This window comes from Arachis stenosperma, chromosome 9 (assembly GCF_014773155.1).
Source record: "Arachis stenosperma cultivar V10309 chromosome 9, arast.V10309.gnm1.PFL2, whole genome shotgun sequence".
Taxonomy (NCBI): Eukaryota; Viridiplantae; Streptophyta; class Magnoliopsida; order Fabales; family Fabaceae; genus Arachis; species Arachis stenosperma.
The window spans coordinates 6,260,188-6,278,523 of record NC_080385.1 but is presented as its reverse complement, the minus strand read 5'-3'; the positions used below and the strand labels follow the sequence as shown (position 1 = coordinate 6,278,523).

The 18,336-nt window shown below is 34.6% G+C and overlaps 1 protein-coding gene across 1 annotated transcript; it reads right to left on the bottom strand.

The window, feature by feature from the left end:
• Positions 1-145: 145 nt before the first annotated feature.
• LOC130951964 (protein ROOT HAIR DEFECTIVE 3 homolog 1-like) lies at positions 146-16,679 on the bottom strand. The gene is made up of 20 exons (XM_057880727.1): positions 16,513-16,679; positions 16,121-16,309; positions 15,920-15,986; positions 15,735-15,840; positions 13,906-13,976; positions 13,746-13,809; positions 13,593-13,658; positions 13,461-13,508; positions 13,304-13,372; positions 12,981-13,037; positions 12,376-12,516; positions 11,551-11,619; positions 4,124-4,215; positions 3,481-3,559; positions 3,105-3,273; positions 2,295-2,392; positions 1,870-2,217; positions 1,633-1,785; positions 1,345-1,446; positions 146-570 (listed from the first exon to the last, which is right to left on the bottom strand). The coding sequence occupies exons 1-20, from the start codon at positions 16,520-16,522 to the stop codon at positions 469-471; spliced, it is 2,100 nt and encodes a 699-aa protein (XP_057736710.1). The 5' UTR covers positions 16,523-16,679; the 3' UTR covers positions 146-468.
• Between the last annotated feature and the right edge of the window lie 1,657 nt (positions 16,680-18,336).

Genomic DNA, 18,336 nt, shown 5'->3' with positions numbered 1-18,336 from the left:
TCCGGAGTCCAGTTTACAGAAACCCTCATGAGAATAGAACAATATTTAAATGCAATTAACTATATCAAGTCCTTTTTGAGTTGTCTAACTGCTCGTCCAAGGCAAGACTTGATCATTTAAGCAAAGTCTACGGTAAGTGAAGAAATTAGTTAAACAGTGGCAGCTGGCCTAAATACTTATCATGCATAACAGATCACCTTTAGGGTAGAGACGTAGAGTTACCGAACTGCCCCTGCAGCCACACTATATATTCTGCAGGTGCAGTATACTTAATGACTTAGTTAAACATAATAACACAATCAGTGACTCAGTGTGTCATAATCTGTCTCATGCTAGATAAAAGAAAAATACAGCAAACAAACGCTAGTAAATAGTCTGTCTCATGTATTCCAAACTTTTTTATTTTTTGTAGTTGGGCTTTAGGCTTTAGACTTCCCAGTCTTTTCGAGCTTAAAAGGCTTAGGTCTTTCACGTACCCAACAACGCCGCCAACATTGCGGTCAAACATAAACCGGCAGAGGCAACTTTGCCAACAACTTTAAAAATTCTGCACAATTTTAAGGGCCTGACCTGAAAATGATTGAATAAAAAATGTCAATAAAATAAGAATTGGTAATAATGGAAAATACTTAAGATATCTTCACATGAAGATATTATGGAGAACTATTAGACACAACCCTCGTACCAAAGAATGAACATTAGAGTGCAAAATTTACAGGATTGATATATATATTTGAACTTGGCTAAACTAATAAACACTTGATAACCTATGATACTATATATTGAGAGGCTTAACTCAACCTCAAAAGTTAAGGGGTAATTAAGGATTGTAAATCACTTATAGAAGCTATCATGGCGATATCCCCAAATAGTATGGGACTTCAAGTGAGTACATTATTCCAGTCTTAAAAGGGTATATTAGAATCTGAATCCTTTCATGGACACTACAAAAGTACAAATGGAAGAGGTGCTAACAACAGAGATCTTGTTGTACATTTACGTCACTGCTTCAACTCTTTATAGTATGTTAAAATAAGGAAAATTCTTTTGCATATATAATAATCCTTCAAGTCTCTAACTCCTCCATCCCCACCATCTTATTCTAAGGTATTCAAACATAGTGGTTCATGAATGCTCTCAATAATAGGGGAGTTTACGAGTCGGTAATGTGATAATAAAGATCATGACCATTGATGCAATTTGAGTGGTGGCGGCAGTGGTGATGATTCAGAATCATATTTTCGGAGATGACCGCAAATTTATATTCTCTAAATAGATTTTCCCTTATTGTATATGAAGTCAAAGCTCTGAAATCTTTAGACAAATATTAAACATGGTACAAACCTGTTTAAGTGCCTTCGAGATAATGATCTCAGTTTCTTGCATGAATTGATCCCACACCGTTTTGCATGAGCGAGGTCCAATCAGTGTCCGACAGGATGGAATCTACATAGGAAACTTGGTCTCGATGAGTAATCCATACTGAAGGTGAAAAATCTTGCCATGCCATATATAGTAACAAAACTATGCAGAAAACTTGAGAACTAAAATATGTTTTGATCAGAGTATATGTCAGCATAATAAGTGCAAAATTTGATATCCCGTTGAATAGAATCAAGCAATAAAGCCTACCTGTTCCCAAATGTCAGGACCTATGAGCAGTGGATCATACTTCACGCTGCTGCTTGATGATACGAATAATTCAGCTTCTAATTTTTCCTTAATGTCATCAATATCATCTTCATTCAAACGAATTGCAGCCAAAATAGATAGCAATTCCAAAGACTGCATAGGATTAAGACTTTGGTTAAGAATATATAAGAATACAATATGGACTCAACATTTAAAGAAAACTTAACAGCGTCATACATAACGGCGAGCAGACTTCGCGGCAGTTGGAATGTCATCTTTGCCTGTGTAAAGACGGTTCATAAACCTGCTTGCGAAACACTTCATCATTCGCATCAGAACACTTTTAGCTTCACCCCTAACCTTTTCTTCTACAACACCCTTTGCATAATCCTCTAACCTCTCAGTCATTTTCTCCCTTGTGTCTGCATCTATACCAAGCCCAGTAAGTGCAGTAAATAACCGGGAACCAGTTGATTCCACCTCATTCTTGAGAAGTTCCCGTATTGATTTCCAAGAAAGATCTTTAATAACTTCACCAGAGAGTTCTTTTTCAATGGATCCAGACAAGACTTCTTTTAGTTTTTTCTGCAGTGGCACTACCATCAGAAAACCTTCCAAGATAGTCACTAGGGGGAAGGGAAAAAGACATGATTGATCAATACCTCACAAGATGAAGTAACCACTGAGACAATATCAGACTGCAATTTCCTCCTTGCTCCAATTTTGTGCTTATTTGTCGTTTCAATCACAGCATCTGCAACTGCAAGGTTAATGTTTTTAATTCTGCAACTCTCTTAAGATCATAATTGCATGAAAATTTCAAAAACTACTTAAATAATTGTACAGTAGGAAAGCTAGCCATCAACGCTCATTCGCTCAACCCCAAATTAATAATTTGTCACAAAATAGTTCACGTTTCCATCTCTTTCAAGTTCCTTTTTCCCCACTTAACACTTCCATAATGATTTCAACTTCAATTTATTGTTGTTTAGAATAACAAAAATATTATTTATATACCAAAATTAAATATTAATGTATTTATACATAAATATATATTATTTAATTTATTTTTAATATATATTTATATTAATAATTGATTTTGATATATATCTAATATGATTGGTTTAATGAATATTCACTTTATTTAAAAATAAATGTGACTTATAATAAGTTATATTGAAAAATCATTGTTTATGGATATATTGATTTTTATATGTACCAATTAGATATTTAGTTTGAAACATAGGACATCTTAATAAAAAAAACATAGGAATTAATTTTTTTAATTTTAAACATTTTTATTTTATTGGAAGATTTAACATCTAGTATTTATAATTTAAAATTTAGGATTAAAATGTTATGATTTAGAAATTAAAAAATGAGATAAACAAAAGAGAAAATAATTAAAAAAGATTAACTGATATAAGTTAAAATTGGTTCATAGTAGCCTTGCTCAAAAAAGAATTGTGTACCTGGACAGGCTTGGTCAAATTTAGACAAACAATACTCAATGCAATTACTAGCACGTGCATAAAAATACTCCCCTTGATTCAATAATCCCTTTTGAAATGTGTGCTTGAACTCCTCCAAAATTGTAGATCCTATATGCTCCAATACACATACCAGTGCTGGTTCAAAACGCTGACCAATCAAAAGGACATTATGAACTTCAGGAGTCGGGACTATATTATTCAATAATCCAAAATTTAAAAAAAAAAAAATATATATATATATATATATATCACACATTTCTGTTTCTCTTTGAACAGTCATGGGTTAATTAACAATGACGAAAATAAAAGAAAAGGTTGAACTAACATAATTGCAAGAAAATTAAAAATAATGTACCAGCAACAAATTTTCTTTAAGTTGATTTCGGTATGTAGATCTTGGACCTTCATCATAATAAGTGGTTTCAGCATCATACCTAAATTAAAATGAAAACAATATGTCAATATCCCCTTCCATCTGCATCAGAACTAAATCTTACACGATATTTCAACATGCGATATAGACACTCAAAACTTGTGAAAAAACTGTTTTAAAGATATTGCATTATTTGCATACACTAAGGTCTAAGATAGCACACATAAAACTACAGCAATAAAATCATAACACCATTATAAGTTGTTTTTATAGAGGTTGCATAAGAAACCTTAAAAGCTTAGGATGACATATTTTGTTGCACATGAAACTGCCGCAGAATGAAATTGGAAGAAAAATATGAACCCATCTTTTTCCAACACATTCTACAATCAAAACCATCGGCACTGCTAAGTGCTAACACCTACTTAATTAAGCAAAACTCGATACCAAAACATATTCTTTCACGAAGTGGGGGCAAAGATGAAGAATAAAAATTTTAATATTCTACTTTCGTGAAGTCTAGGATCAAAGAATGACAAAATATGTCAAAAAGTTACTAGTATAAGTTTTTTATGCGACGTCCAATAATTGAGCCACTATGTCATGGAAAATGAATTATACTCACTCTGACAAACAAGTATCAAGTTGTGAACTGAGCCATTTCACAAATTCAAGAGTGGTGCTACGATTCGTATCCTCTTTCCATTGATGCCATTCCTGATTCCAAACAAACTTCCCTGGCATTAGTAGATTATGAATGCAGAAATAATCTTAGGAGTAGTTTATGACCAAAATTATTTTTTTATTTCATTTTCGGATTGTTTATTGCTTTGTCTTCTGTTGGTATGTTTAATTTCTGTTTTCTTAGAGATTATGAGTAAAGCTTCACTTTGGTGTCAATAACTTTGTAAGCATGATAACAATAACTGATGAGTCTCATTTTAGCTATGTAAACATTAGGGTAAGTATTATTTTGATCCTTGAGGTGCGTTGAGGGTCAAAATCGAAATCATCCCTGATGTAATTTTTGATTTAGAATTTAGGATTTAGGAGGCTAATTAGCAGTTTTAGTTGCGAGTTGTAACACTTTGTTAATACACTAGTAACAACTACGTACGATAACTAAGACATGTCTGATTGGGTTGTATCAGCTACATAAGCATAAATCAAACGACCCTATATATAGCTTCACATTTAAACCATTAATATTTAAATATCTTTGAATAATTTTGCTATGGTTTTTTTAAATCTCCCTTTACCTCTAACTATAGAACTACTATTCATCCCACTCTCCTTTATTTAACCCTCTAAAGTTTTCTTTCTCTAAACATATATGTCCAAACCACTTAATTAATGCATGATTCTACATTTGACATCACTCCAACTCTCTACTAATAGGTTAATATTCACATACAGAATAACAATATATATAGAATACAGAAAATAAATATATTTAATAATAAAATTATTTATTTAAATAAGAAGTATTGGAATCTACATAATTTATTATTCACTCACTCTCTTTGTATTTTCTACATAATTTATCATTCTCTCTTGATACTTTACTTAATTCAAAGTTTTCAGCTATTATTTGAACCTAGAAATTTCAGCTATATGTTTTTATTTGTTATTATTATTTTTAGATTTTCTAGATGATTCTAGGTGCATTCAGGTCAGAATCTTCTTTTTTGCTTTTTCTTTTTTCTTTTCCTATCAACCGTGATTGAGTGAGTTTAATTAGATTTAATTTTGATCTAAATTCTGAATTAATATTTTTATAACTGTTCTTGCTATGCTTTCATTGGAATTTCATAAACTTAGAGAATGAAAATGAGAATTGTTCACTGCTTTTGTTTCAATTTTATCAGATCATTTTGAACGCAATTGGAGCTCTTAATTAATGAAGAGAACTGTCACGGTAAATTTTTAGAAGGTTAGATTTAACAGTGTTTGTATAGTTTTTTGGAGTGTTTAAGAATACTCTAGATGGTTCTGGAACGTTCTAGAATGTCCTAGAAATTCCTGGAATACCCTAGAAGGTTCTAGAAGACTCTAGAAGATCAAAGAATATTCTAGAAGAGTGTGGATTGATATAAAAGTATGAAGAGTTGTATGGAACAATCTAGAAGTATTTAGAAAGTAGTGGTAGGATAGATATTTATAAAGAAGGTTCTAGATGATTAATCTAGACCATTGATTAGATTTAATCCTAACCATCCATTGAGGAGGTGGACGGCTATAAATAGGAGGTAAGAGTTAGTGTGAGGGTGTGTGAATCATTTGTAACAAACACTTGAGCAATAAAGTGTTCTTTCCACTAAGCTTCCTTTCTCTTGTGTTCTCTTATGTTCTTAGCTTTCTTGCTAAGTATTGAGGGTTAGGCTGACTTGGTCTTAGCTCAAGAGGTTGAGTAAGTCCGAGTGCCGGCACGGAAGCGTTGGAGTGTGTCCAAGGCCGTGACAACTTGGTATCCGAGCAAGGTTCGAGAGGGAGCACAAGTGGTTTGTGGGAATGGCTTCTAATATCACCATGAAGCATATTGAGTCTCAAAGGGGAAGGGATGCTATTCCTTCTCAATAGGGAGGCAAGAATATCCCTTCTTCAAGTGAGCCTAGAGGTAAGGACTCTAACTTCTTAGAAAAAAGAGTTTCTATGTTAGAAAATGTTCTATCCTCTATGGATGAGCGCTTCCAAAGGATAGAACATGACAAGGAGACCCTCGAGGCTCACGTGTTGGGAGAATTAGATGCTTTCAAAGAAAGCATGCTCCAAATTGAAGAGAAGCTTGAGAATTCCTTGAAGCTATTTGAGGAAGTTCGAGTTTGGTTCGAGGAGGCAAAATCTCGACCAACCATTATAAGGGAGATGACAAAGATTGATCTCCCAAAGCCAAAGGAGTTCAAGGGCGTGAGGGACGCTCGAGAGGTGGAGAACTTCCTATGGCAAATGGAAAGGTACTTTGAAGGCCAAGGGGTGGTCGAAGAAGCAATAAAGGTACGCACTGTAGCTCTCTATCTTTTTGATAATGCTACTTTGTGGTGGAGGAGAAAGAGCGTAGATATGGAGAAGGGTACTTGCAACATAACCACATGGAAAGATTTCAAAAGGGAGTTGAAAAGACAATTCTTCCCTGAGAATGTGGTTTATAAAGCAAGGAAGAAGTTGAGGGAGTTGAAGCACAAGAGTACGATTAGCGACTATGTAAAGGAGTTCACTACTCTCACACTTCAAATCCCCAACTTAGCATCAGAGGATACATTGTTCTTCTTCATTGATGGACTCCAACCTTGGGCAAAGCAAGAACTACAAAGAAGGAATGTTAAGGATGTCGATGAGGCCATCGTGGTGGCCGAATCACTCACTGAGTATCATAGGGGAGACTCTAAACCCAAGTCTTCTTCCAAGCCTAGTTCTACTAAAAGTGGGGGAGACAAGGGGAAGAGTTTCTCAACCAAGAAGGAAGGAAAATACTCTTCAAAGAAAGAGTACGAGGAAAAGAAGAAGGCTTTCGTACCTAAAGGAGGATGTTTCGTGTGCAAGGGACCACACCAAATGAAGGACTGTCCCAAGTTAGGGACTCTGGCATCTATCGCCGAGGAACGAGAGGCCCAAACTCAAGTAACTGAGTGTGTTGGATCCATCCAACATATAAATGCTATGAAGGACAAAGAGGCAAGCACTGCAGAAAAGAAAGGCTTGATGTATGTCAAAGCCTTTATCAATGAAAAACCTGTCATGGCTATGATCGACACTGGTGCTACACACAACTTCATCACGCCTGATGAAACAAAGAGGCTTGGGTTGAAGATCACCGAAAATAATGGTTGGTTCAAACCCGTGAACACCAAGGGTGAACCCCTTAAGGGAGTAGCAAAAGGGGTTGAGATGACTCTTGGTTCTTGGAAGGGCCTTGTAGATTTCTCAGTAGCACCCATGGATGATTTTAAAATAGTCATCGGGCTCGATTTACAAAGGAAGGCAAATATAATACCTATGCCATACTACGATGTAGTATGCGTCATGGAGAAAGGGTCTCCATGCATGGTCCCTACAGTCTCTAAAGTTGGAAGACCACCGATACTCTCTGCTATGCAACTCAAGAAAGGGTTCAAGAAGGGAGAGATTACATATTTGGCTCTATTACAAGAGGAGTCAACATTTGAAAGAGAAGACGTTCCTCCCAAAATCAAGGAAGTCCTTGAAGAAAATAAGGATGTGATGCCTCCCGAGTTGCCAAAACAACTACCACCTAGGAGGAAGATGGACCACAAGATTGAATTGGAGTCAGGAGCAAAGCCGCCCGCCTCAACACCTTATAGGATGGCACCGCCAGAACTTGAAGAGTTGAAGAAGCAACTCAAGGATTTGCTAGATGCTGGATTCATCCGTCCATCGAAGGCACCTTATAGCGCACCCGTTTTGTTCCAAAAGAAGCATGATGGTTCATTGAGACTATGCATCGACTATCGAGCACTGAACAAGGTAACCATCAAGAACAAATACCCCATTCCTTTGATAGCTGATTTGTTTGATCAACTTGGTAGAGCCAAGTGGTTCTCAAAGCTAGATTTGAGGTCAGGATATCACCAAGTGAGAATTGCTGATGGTGATGGGCCTAAGACCACGTGTGTCACGAGGTATGGATCGTATGAGTGGTTGGTAATGCCTTTTGGCTTGACCAATGCTCCTGCGACCTTCTGTACCTTGATGAACGAGATCTTTCGACCTTACCTTGATCAGTTTGTAGTGGTCTACTTGGATGACATTGTTGTCTATAGCAATACTTTGGAGGAACATGTAGAACACTTACGAACCGTGTTCAAGATCTTGCGAGAGAATAACCTATATGTGAAGAAGGAAAAGTGTTCCTTTGCAAGGGACGAAGTCCACTTCTTGGGACACATCATTAAAGGTGGAACTCTATGCATGGATCAAGGAAAGGTGAAGGCTATCAAAGAGTGGGAGCCGCCAAACAAGGTATCTAAATTGAGGTCATTCCTTGGGTTGGCCAATTACTATCGGAGGTTTATCAAGGGATACTCCGCCAAGGCTGCACCATTAACAGATCTTCTCAAGAAGAATCACACTTGGGAATGGTCAAAGGAGTGTCAAAAGGCCTTTGATGAGTTGAAGGCTGCTATCATAGAAGGTCCAATACTAGCACTACCCGACTACTCAAAGGTATTTGAAGTCCACACTGATGCTTCTGACTATGCCATTGGAGGGGTTCTAATGCAAGAAGGACATTCGATTGCCTTTGAGAGTCACAAGTTGAATGATACAGAGAGGCGATACACCGTCCAAGAGAAGGAGATGACCGCGGTAGTGCATTGTTTGAGAACTTGGTGTCACTACTTGCTTGGTTCACACTTTATCGTCAAGACAGACAATGTGGCTACAAGCTACTTCCAAACTCAAAGAAGTTGAGCCCCAAACAAGCTAGGTGGCAGGACTTCCTGGCTGAGTTTGATTTTGAGTTTGAGTACAAGTCAGGCAAGACTAATGTGGTAGCAGATGTGCTGAGTCGCAAGGCTGAATTGGCGGCCATTTCTATAGTTGAAGGAGATATTGTGCACACCATCAAGGAAGGGTTGCATCATGATCCATTAGCCAAGAAGTTGGTGGAGTTGGCTAGAGAAGGTAAGACCAAAAGATTTTGGCTAGAAAATGACCTTCTGTACACTAAAGGGAGAAGACTATACGTCCCTAAATGGGAAAATCTAAGAAGAAAATTAGTGAGAGAATGTCACGACACTAAGTGGGCTGGTCACCAAGGTCAGTGAAGGACCTTGGCACTCATTGAATCTTCTTATTATTGGCCTCAAATGAGAGATGAAGTAGAGAGCTATGTGAAGACTTGTCTTGTGTGCCAACAAGATAAGATTGAAAACAAGACACCAAGCGGGTTGTTGGAACCTCTGCCTCCATTAGAGCGACCGTGGGAAAGTGTCTCTCTAGATTTCATTTCTGCCTTACCGAAGTCTGAGGGGTTTGGATCTATTCTCGTGGTAGTGGATCGATTTTCGAAGTATGCTACCTTTATACCTGCCCCTACTGACTGCACTGTAGAGGAGGCAGCACGACTATTTTTCAAGAATGTGGTGACATATTGGGGATTGCCTAAGAGCATCATTAGTGATCGAGATCCACGCTTCACAGGACGACTATGGACAGAGCTGTTCAAACTCCTTGGGTCGGAGCTTCATTTTTCAACAAGCTTCCATCCTCAAACCGATGGGCAGACTGAGAGAGTGAATGCCTTACTCGAGTGTTACTTGAGACATTTTGTAAGCGCTAATCAGAAAGATTGGACAAAACTCCTCAACATTGCTCAGTTCTCATATAATTTGCAAAGGAGTGAGTCTACAGGGAAGAGTCCGTTCGAGATTGTGACTGGACAACAACCGCTTACACCTCAGTCTCTTCCTTCCCCTTACTCAGGGAAGAGCCCTAGAGCTTATCATATGATTAAGTCTTGGGAAGAACAAGCAGATGTCACTCGTTCTTACCTCGACAAAGCTGCAAAGAGGATGAAGAAATTGGCAGATAAGAAGAGGAGGCATACAAGCTATCAAGTGGGAGACAAGGTAATGATCAAACTTCTTCCACAACAATTCAAAGCCTTTCGCAAGGTTCATAAAGGCTTAATCCGTAAATACGAAGGGCCATTTGAGATCATCGAACGTGTTGGGAAAATTGCTTACAAAGTACAACTCCCTCCCTCTATGAAGATCCACCCGGTCTTCCATGTGAGTATGCTTAAACCATATCACGAAGACCAAGATGAACCGAGTAGAGGTGATTCGAGTCGTGCTCCGCCTGTGGTGATTAGATCCTTTGATAAAGAAATCGAAGAGATCTTAGCTAATCGCGTCGTGCGACGAAGAGGAATACTACCAAGTATCCAATACTTGATCAAGTGGAAAGGACTTCCGATAACTGAAGCTAGTTGGGAAGCTCGTGAAGATCTGTGGCAATTCCAAGAACACCTAGAGCGCTATCATGAACAGAACATGACGAGAACGTCTGCGCATTAGGTGGGGGAGAATGTCACGATAAATTTTTAGAAGGTTAGATTTAACAGTATTTGTATAGTTTTCTGGAGTGTTTGAGAATACTCTAGATGGTTCTGGAACGTTCTAGAATGTCCTAGAAGTTCCTGGAATACCCTAGAAGGTTCTAGAAGACTCTAGAAGATCATAGAATATTCTAGAAGAGTGTGGATTGATATAAAAGTATGAAGAGTTGTATGGAACAATCTAGAAGTATTTAGAAAGTAGTGGTAGGATAAATATTTATAAAGAAGGTTCTAGATGATTAATCTAGACCATTGATTAGATTTAATCCTAACCATCCATTGAGGAGGTGGATGGCTATAAATAGGAGGTAAGAGTTAGTGTGAGGGTGTGTGAATCATTTGTAACAAACACTTGAGCAATAAAGTGTTATTTCCACTAAGCTTCCTTTCTCTTGTGTTCTTTTGTGTTCTTAGCTTTCTTGCTAAATATTAAGGATTAGGCTGACTTAGTCTTAACTCAAGAGGTTGAGTAAGTCCGAGTGCCGGCACGGTAGCGTTGGAGTGTGTCCAAGGCCGTGAGAGAACGCTTCGAACAAATTAAAAAATGAAAACTAAAAATAATATGCCGCTTCTTCACTTAACTTGTCATATTGAACTATAAATTAATGTTTTTATTTTTTAACGGGTATTTAATGTTTTGGTATTTTTGACAAAGGAAACCAAACTTTCATAAATACAAAATTTATTATTATCTTCCGTGAATAGTTTTGTTGGAGTTTGCATTTTTTTTAATAAAAATAATTATTTTTGTTCTTAGTTATTAAGAAATCACTCTCTATATATAATATAATATAATATAATATCAAATACTAGGAATTTGGACACTCTATATAGTATCTAGGTCCCTAACACATAATTTAGGCTGATTTTTATTATTTCATAAATATTTTTTATTGAATAAAATCAATCAATTAATTAAGTATAATATAAGTATTATTCCTTTTTTTTTATTTCAAGTGCTCTTAATAATATACCTTTTTTGCAGCTAAATTCTCGTACTTCTTCCTGGCAATTTGTTCACATCGGACAGTAGCAACCATAATCTACAAGTTTATCAAGCCACAACAGATTAATACAAGAGATAATATACACTTTGGTTGTTGATCTGGAAACTAATTAAATATTTTGCAAAATTTTATTGAGCACACAAAGACAAGACACAAGAATTAACAATAGTTTGTGAGGTCATAACCTGCTACTTTTAATTGAGTATGAGATGACTATGTCATTTGAACAGTAGTTTATTAGCAAAATTTTAATCATTTTGTTAACATTTATTTGTTAAATGTCGTGTTATAAATGTCTGACTGAAGATTAATTCAATACTGTTTTCATATGTGAAAGTCTGCTAAAAACCAAAATCAACCATGTGACATCTTTTTCTATTATTATTATTATATAATAATAATAATAATAATAATAATAATAATTTGCAATATAATTTTTAAATCTCTTAGCTCTACTTCTGCTCTATGTATCACAGATACGATTCATCATGTTTATTTAATAATAAAAGTAATATATATAATGAATAATGCTATACTTACAAATTTTTTGTCAACCAAATTTAATAAATTAGTCTAATAATGTTCAACAAAAATGATTTTTATTATTCTCATTCATCCAAATTTTATTGTTTAAGTTAGTTGAACTTGATTCACAACAAAATTTGTACTACGTATATCCTTTTGATCTCCTTATTTGTATAAATCTTATATCAGTAATAGTATATAATAAAGCTAGTCTATGTGTTTAAGCTTGCTAGAAAACCTTTCTGGCTTTTTCTATGCGCGGTTTACCTTATGAGATGGAACGTCGAGGTCCTCGTCTGCCTTAATCTTTTCCCAGATTTTCTGACAACTGTAAGTAAAGTCTAACGCAGGAACTACTCCACTGGAGTCCCGAGCAATATCGCAGATTTTTTCTCGCAATTCCGCAACCTACAATGAAAATAATCCAAAAGAAGTAGAAAAGTGTTGTAAATCATCAAATATGGGAGATAATCATAAGTTCATAACCAAATTGTATGATCCTATTTTCGTGCATATCTTACAACTTACATACATACATACTCCCTTCGTTTAATATAATATCTATCAAGTTATAAAGTATTGAAGTTTCAATATAATTGTCCATTTCTATTATCAACATAACATTAACTAGTTTTCCCGATACCACGCTTAAAAATTAATTGTGATGATCAAATCAACATTGATTACATATATTTTACTTAGTTAAGGGTAATTTTGACTACTTATACAATTCTAAATATTACTAACATATAATTATACTTTTCTTATTGTGTATTATTTTGTATTTTTTTTTTTTTGTTTTTACAAACAGAAGGAATAGTTATGCAAATATGAGCAAGTAATAACCCGAAGATATATCCCTCGGTTCATACCTCCTCCTTAAATTTCTCTTCCTCACGTTCATAACTAGAAAGAGCAACCATCTCAACCTGGAATTGTTTCCAAATAGTACAAACAGTTATTATGAAATACGAATTGCCAATAGATTATGCCAAAAAAAAAAAAACAGAAATGTTTGATAATAAAAAATAGTTAAAATCAGTTAGAACTTATTTTATTTATTTAGTATTTATTAATTTACTGCAATTAATTAATGAATACTAAAAAGACAATGCAAGTTCTAGCTGTTTTTTTTTTTTTGTTTTTCTAGTATTACTAAAAAAAGAACGCTTAGTACAGTAATGATCTTAATTACACTGAAAAAATTGCTTAGTGCGGCTTCATTTTGGGAGTCTGGATTAGATGTAGTAAAATCTTTCCATATCTGCAGAAAAAAGAGTAAATTGACAAAGGATAACATAAATTGTATAAAAATTCAGTGACTTTATGTGAAGGTAAAGTCACTAGATTACCTCCTCCATATCTGTTAGCAAGAGCCTTTTTAACAATTCAAATGGTGTCTACAAACAGAAAGGTGGTCATGTAAACATTAAAATGAAAAAAAAATTGCATATTTGAATTAACTCAATGTTTTTCTTACGCACCTTTGTTATATCGCGAATGACAAAAAGCAATGTTATTTTGCGTGGAGTAAATAATTTCATCCTGGCCTAAAAAAATGAACATGCAATTCAATAAACAACTATGTTTTAGGATTGAAGTGAATTATTTGTAGCTGATAAACTTCCAAAGTATACCCGAAAGATAGTTTTTAAAAGTGGCCTATTCGCTGCATTGTTGCGGCCAATGTCATGGCACCACCTTCACAATCATTGCATGACAAAGAAGAATATGATTGGTTAAGCCTCTAAAAGTTTTTTACATAAGTTTATCAAAATTAAATAAAAGAAAACTCACATGTTTATAAGAAATATATCTGAGACCACTAGAGCAAATAGAGCACTCTGTCTTTCAAATAAAGTATCATCCTACAATGACGATAATCTCAGTACACAAGGAAACAATCAAAGTCCAAGATTCGTAACTATATATTATTTGTGCTTTAATTTTTAAAATTTTCTTATTTTATAACCTTCATCATTAATTGTAAGATGAAGAATCAATAATAATTTAGATTGGAATTATGGAAATATATATAAAACAACATATTTATGCTATATTTAAATACGATAATGCAAAAAAAAAAGTCATTATATACAAATATAAATATGAAAGCTTTAACTAATGGAAAAAAATCGAATTTTTTATTTAAATAAATAAAATAAAAGTAATAATTATCGAAATAAATAATTTTAAAAATATTTACCGATTTGCGTTTTCAGTTATATCTCGTTTACGTTAAAAACGAAATGAAATTGCATGTATCTCGTTTACAATGTAAACGAGATATGACACGTCGGCTGCAACGTGGCTATCTCGTTTACATTGTAAATGAGATATATATATATATATATCGTTTACAGACATGCAATGGTCATCTCACTTACAGTGTAAACGAGATATATGGAATAGATTCCCACCAGCTATAGATGAATGTGTAACTTTTGGTATTCTTCACAAACTTTTCCTATCCTTTTTGTGTCTCATATTTCTCACAAAAACAAGGCATTAATAGCCAGTAATAGTCCGTACATAGTTGTGCTTGTTTATCCTAATTGTCGTATGAGAAACGGCGACAACGGAGTGACATTTGAGTGTGAGAATCCGATATTGTTTCACACTCAGCATGTGGAGACGTTGTCCAATCTGAGGAGTTTGATATTGAGCAAGTTCGGCGGAACAGAAGCAAGAAAAATCGGAAGGGTGGCGTATAGGTTGCTGGCCTCCATGGGTAATGGTATCTTCCGGTTTCGACTATTCCGACTTTAAGGGGACGAGCATGTGCGAGTGATGTTCGACATCCATGGGAGGATCATGGTGGAGCAAGTCATGGAACTTTCTGCAGAGGTGGGACACAGTGACGGTGGTCCTTCCGTACATTCGGCCTATGTGCAGGACGACCGACCCCTCGCACCACCACCCATTCATGTTGTCGTTCCAGTGGATGAGGTAGAGGAGGGCGAGGAGGAGTCGGACAAGGATTACATGGCAGACAGTGGTGACAACGACTTGTCCGATAGTGGGGATGAAGATGAGTGTGTTCCGGAGACACCTGTTCCGACCGTGGCCCGCCATGTCCTGCCTCCACCTCTGTAATGCGACGTCTCGTTTAGTCTGTTGATGTCTCCGTCGTTCCCCGCCTGGCGTGCCATCATCGTATCGGACTCAAATATGGTAGGAAAGGGTAAAAAGAGGGGAGAAAGAGTTTGATTAAGTCAAAATAGGGTCCAAGATCCCTTTGTAAACGACTTATACTTACAGTCGTTCGGCTTTATCTCGTTTATAGTGTAAACGAGATAAGGGTCTATCTCATTTATACTGTAAACGAGATAGCCGCGTTGAAGCCAACGTGTCATATCTTGTTTACAGTGTAAACGAGATACACGCAATGTCATCTCGTTTACACTGCAAACGAGATATGACTGGAAACACAAATCGATAAATATTTTTAAAATTATTTATTTCGGTAATTATTACTTTTATTTTATTTATTTAAATAAAAAATCCAAAAAAATCTCAACAAAGAGTATCTAATTTTTTAATTCAATTTGTCAAGAATCATAACTCCATGTATTTATAATTTATAAAAAATTAATATTTTAAAATTTGAGAGAGAGAGAGAGCACCTTATCTCCCTGCTCTTTTCCATCAGTTCCCTCCAAATCCAACACAAGTGTGCAAGGCTTAATGCCTGCACACCGAGCAATCCAGACTCCTTTGGTTGTTTGAGACCTAAAAACAAGCACACATACCATCATGTCATGTCAAATAACTTTGTATAGAGGAAATGGGGATTACAAGAAGTACTTGCCTTCCCTCTTTAGCGTTCATCTCTTTGAAATCGGTATCAAACAACTTATTCAAGAGTGTGCTCTTCCCTGCCCAAAGTCAAGAGAACAATAAGTTTGATTGGGCATGAGTATCAAAGTATATGTACCTTTATTATAAATGGTTCAACTCATGTTATGAGATTAAATTACATGCAAAAGCAAAAGAATACAGTAAAGCATACCGCTACTTTGGGGACCTATGATAGAAACCACAGCATACGATTGACCACATTTATCTAATTCTATCTCCTTCACGAAGTTTTCAGCCTCAGCAACTTTGAATAATTTGTCATCATGACCTTCAATAAGCTGAGTTAGATAACATGGGTCGGGAGCGAAATCGTGTACTGGCCATAATGCCCCCCATCCACCTGAAAAAATAAAATGAAAAGAAGCTTATTAGGAAGAAAACGGATTTTCCTTGGTCGCGACGATCTTCTAATTTTGTCATTTATTGATAAATAGAAGTTTGTATGATATTTGATAAACCATCAGTAATAGATTGCCTGCAATAATGCATGAATCAAATACAAATATCAAAATAATAATAGAACAGAAATTGAAAATCACGTACTCATATTCATATTGTTCTTTTCTGTGTTGGAGACTGGAGAGAGCTACTCGGTAAAGTGACAGCACTAAGGGGATCGTTAAGGACTATGAGAAACAACTTCTCTGCAACTTAAAAAAAAATTATTAGCAATGCAATTTCAAGGCTCCTTCGTTGCATATTAATTGTTTTGGACTCACACCGAAAAAACAAAGAAGGTAAGGTCCGTTTACTCCGTTTACTCATCCTTGTGGACATAGACCAAGTCTTCATGGTGGACGTAGACAAATCTTCATGGTGGACGTAGACAAGGGTGTGTTAGGATACTTCTTTTTCTCTAAACGCCAACGTGCGTCTATAAGAAGTTAGAAATTATACCTTCTGCGTTTAGAAAATCACGTTAAAATTAAATTTATTTTGTTTTATCAATTTTACCCTTTATTTCTTTTTTTATAGTCCCTTTAGTATTTAAATATTTTAAATATATAATTATATTTTTTTATTAAATTTTTACTTTTGATTTTGTATAAAAAAATATTTTTGTTTGGCTTTGTTAAAATTTATAAATGTAATTTTTATACAGAGCAATGCTAGGGGACCAGCAATTTTTGTGATTGTTAGCCATCAACTAGCCATCAATGATGATTTGATGGTGTGAGATTGGTGTAAGATTTCATCCAATGGCTCACCTTTCTCTGCTAGTTAAATGCTGGCCAAAATTCAACAAAACTGCTGGCCTCCTAAACTTTTCCTTTTATATATTAATTTATTATTATAATTTTATTATAATATAAATTATTATCCCATTAAAAAGAATAAAATAAATAAAAAAATCAATTATAATTAAGAATAAAGTTATAAATAATTAAAATTTATAGTTTAAAACAATATTAAATAAAAGAATACTGAAAATATTAAAAAAATTATAAGTAATATAATTTAATAAAGTATATTTTGATATATTTTTCATATATTATTTTTGTTTTTAATATAAAATATATTTTATTAATTTTTATATATTATTTTTATTTTAATAAATAAATATTAATTTTATTATAAAATTAATTAATAATAATTATTTAAATATCTAAATTAAAATAATAAAATAATATAAAAAATTGATTAGCAATGCAATTTCAAAAGTTCTATTCAAGGCTCCTTCGTTACATCCACACCGAAAAAAGAAAGAAGGTAAGGTCCGTTTATTCATCCTTGTGGACATAGACCAAGTCTTCATCAGCTTCTTCTTCTCATTACCATCATAAAGACATGGCACTTTATTTCAGGTGCTGCTTCTTCTTCTCATCATCAAGCACCTGCCGTCACTCATCAATACCACGTTTTCATCAGCTTTAGAGCTGATCATGCGCGTAAAAGATTCTTCACCCATCTTCGTGCTGCTACCCAGTAGTTGCTAAATTAAAATATAGTTGCTAATTTTTAGCAATTGATTTTAACAATCCATTTTTAATTAAGTGCTATTAAACTAATAACAAATTAGATCGGCTACTAAATTACTACATTTTTTTCGTTAAATAGCAACCAATTATATTTTCGGTCTTTTGACAGTGATCTACTGTAATTTTATAATGGTCGCTATTTTAAATTGCTAAATCGATCCGTCACTAATATTTAACCTTAAAATATTAAAATCAATAGTTAAATTAGTCTCTATTATTGATTACCTAATTATAACTTTTAACTAAATTTTATATATATCAACAGTAAAACTTAGTTTTTGAATATAATTATAACTTAACAAAATATTAAAATAATTAAAGCAGGTGATATTTTTTTATGTAAATACCAAATAACTTTTATAATATTTTTAAACAATATATGTAATTT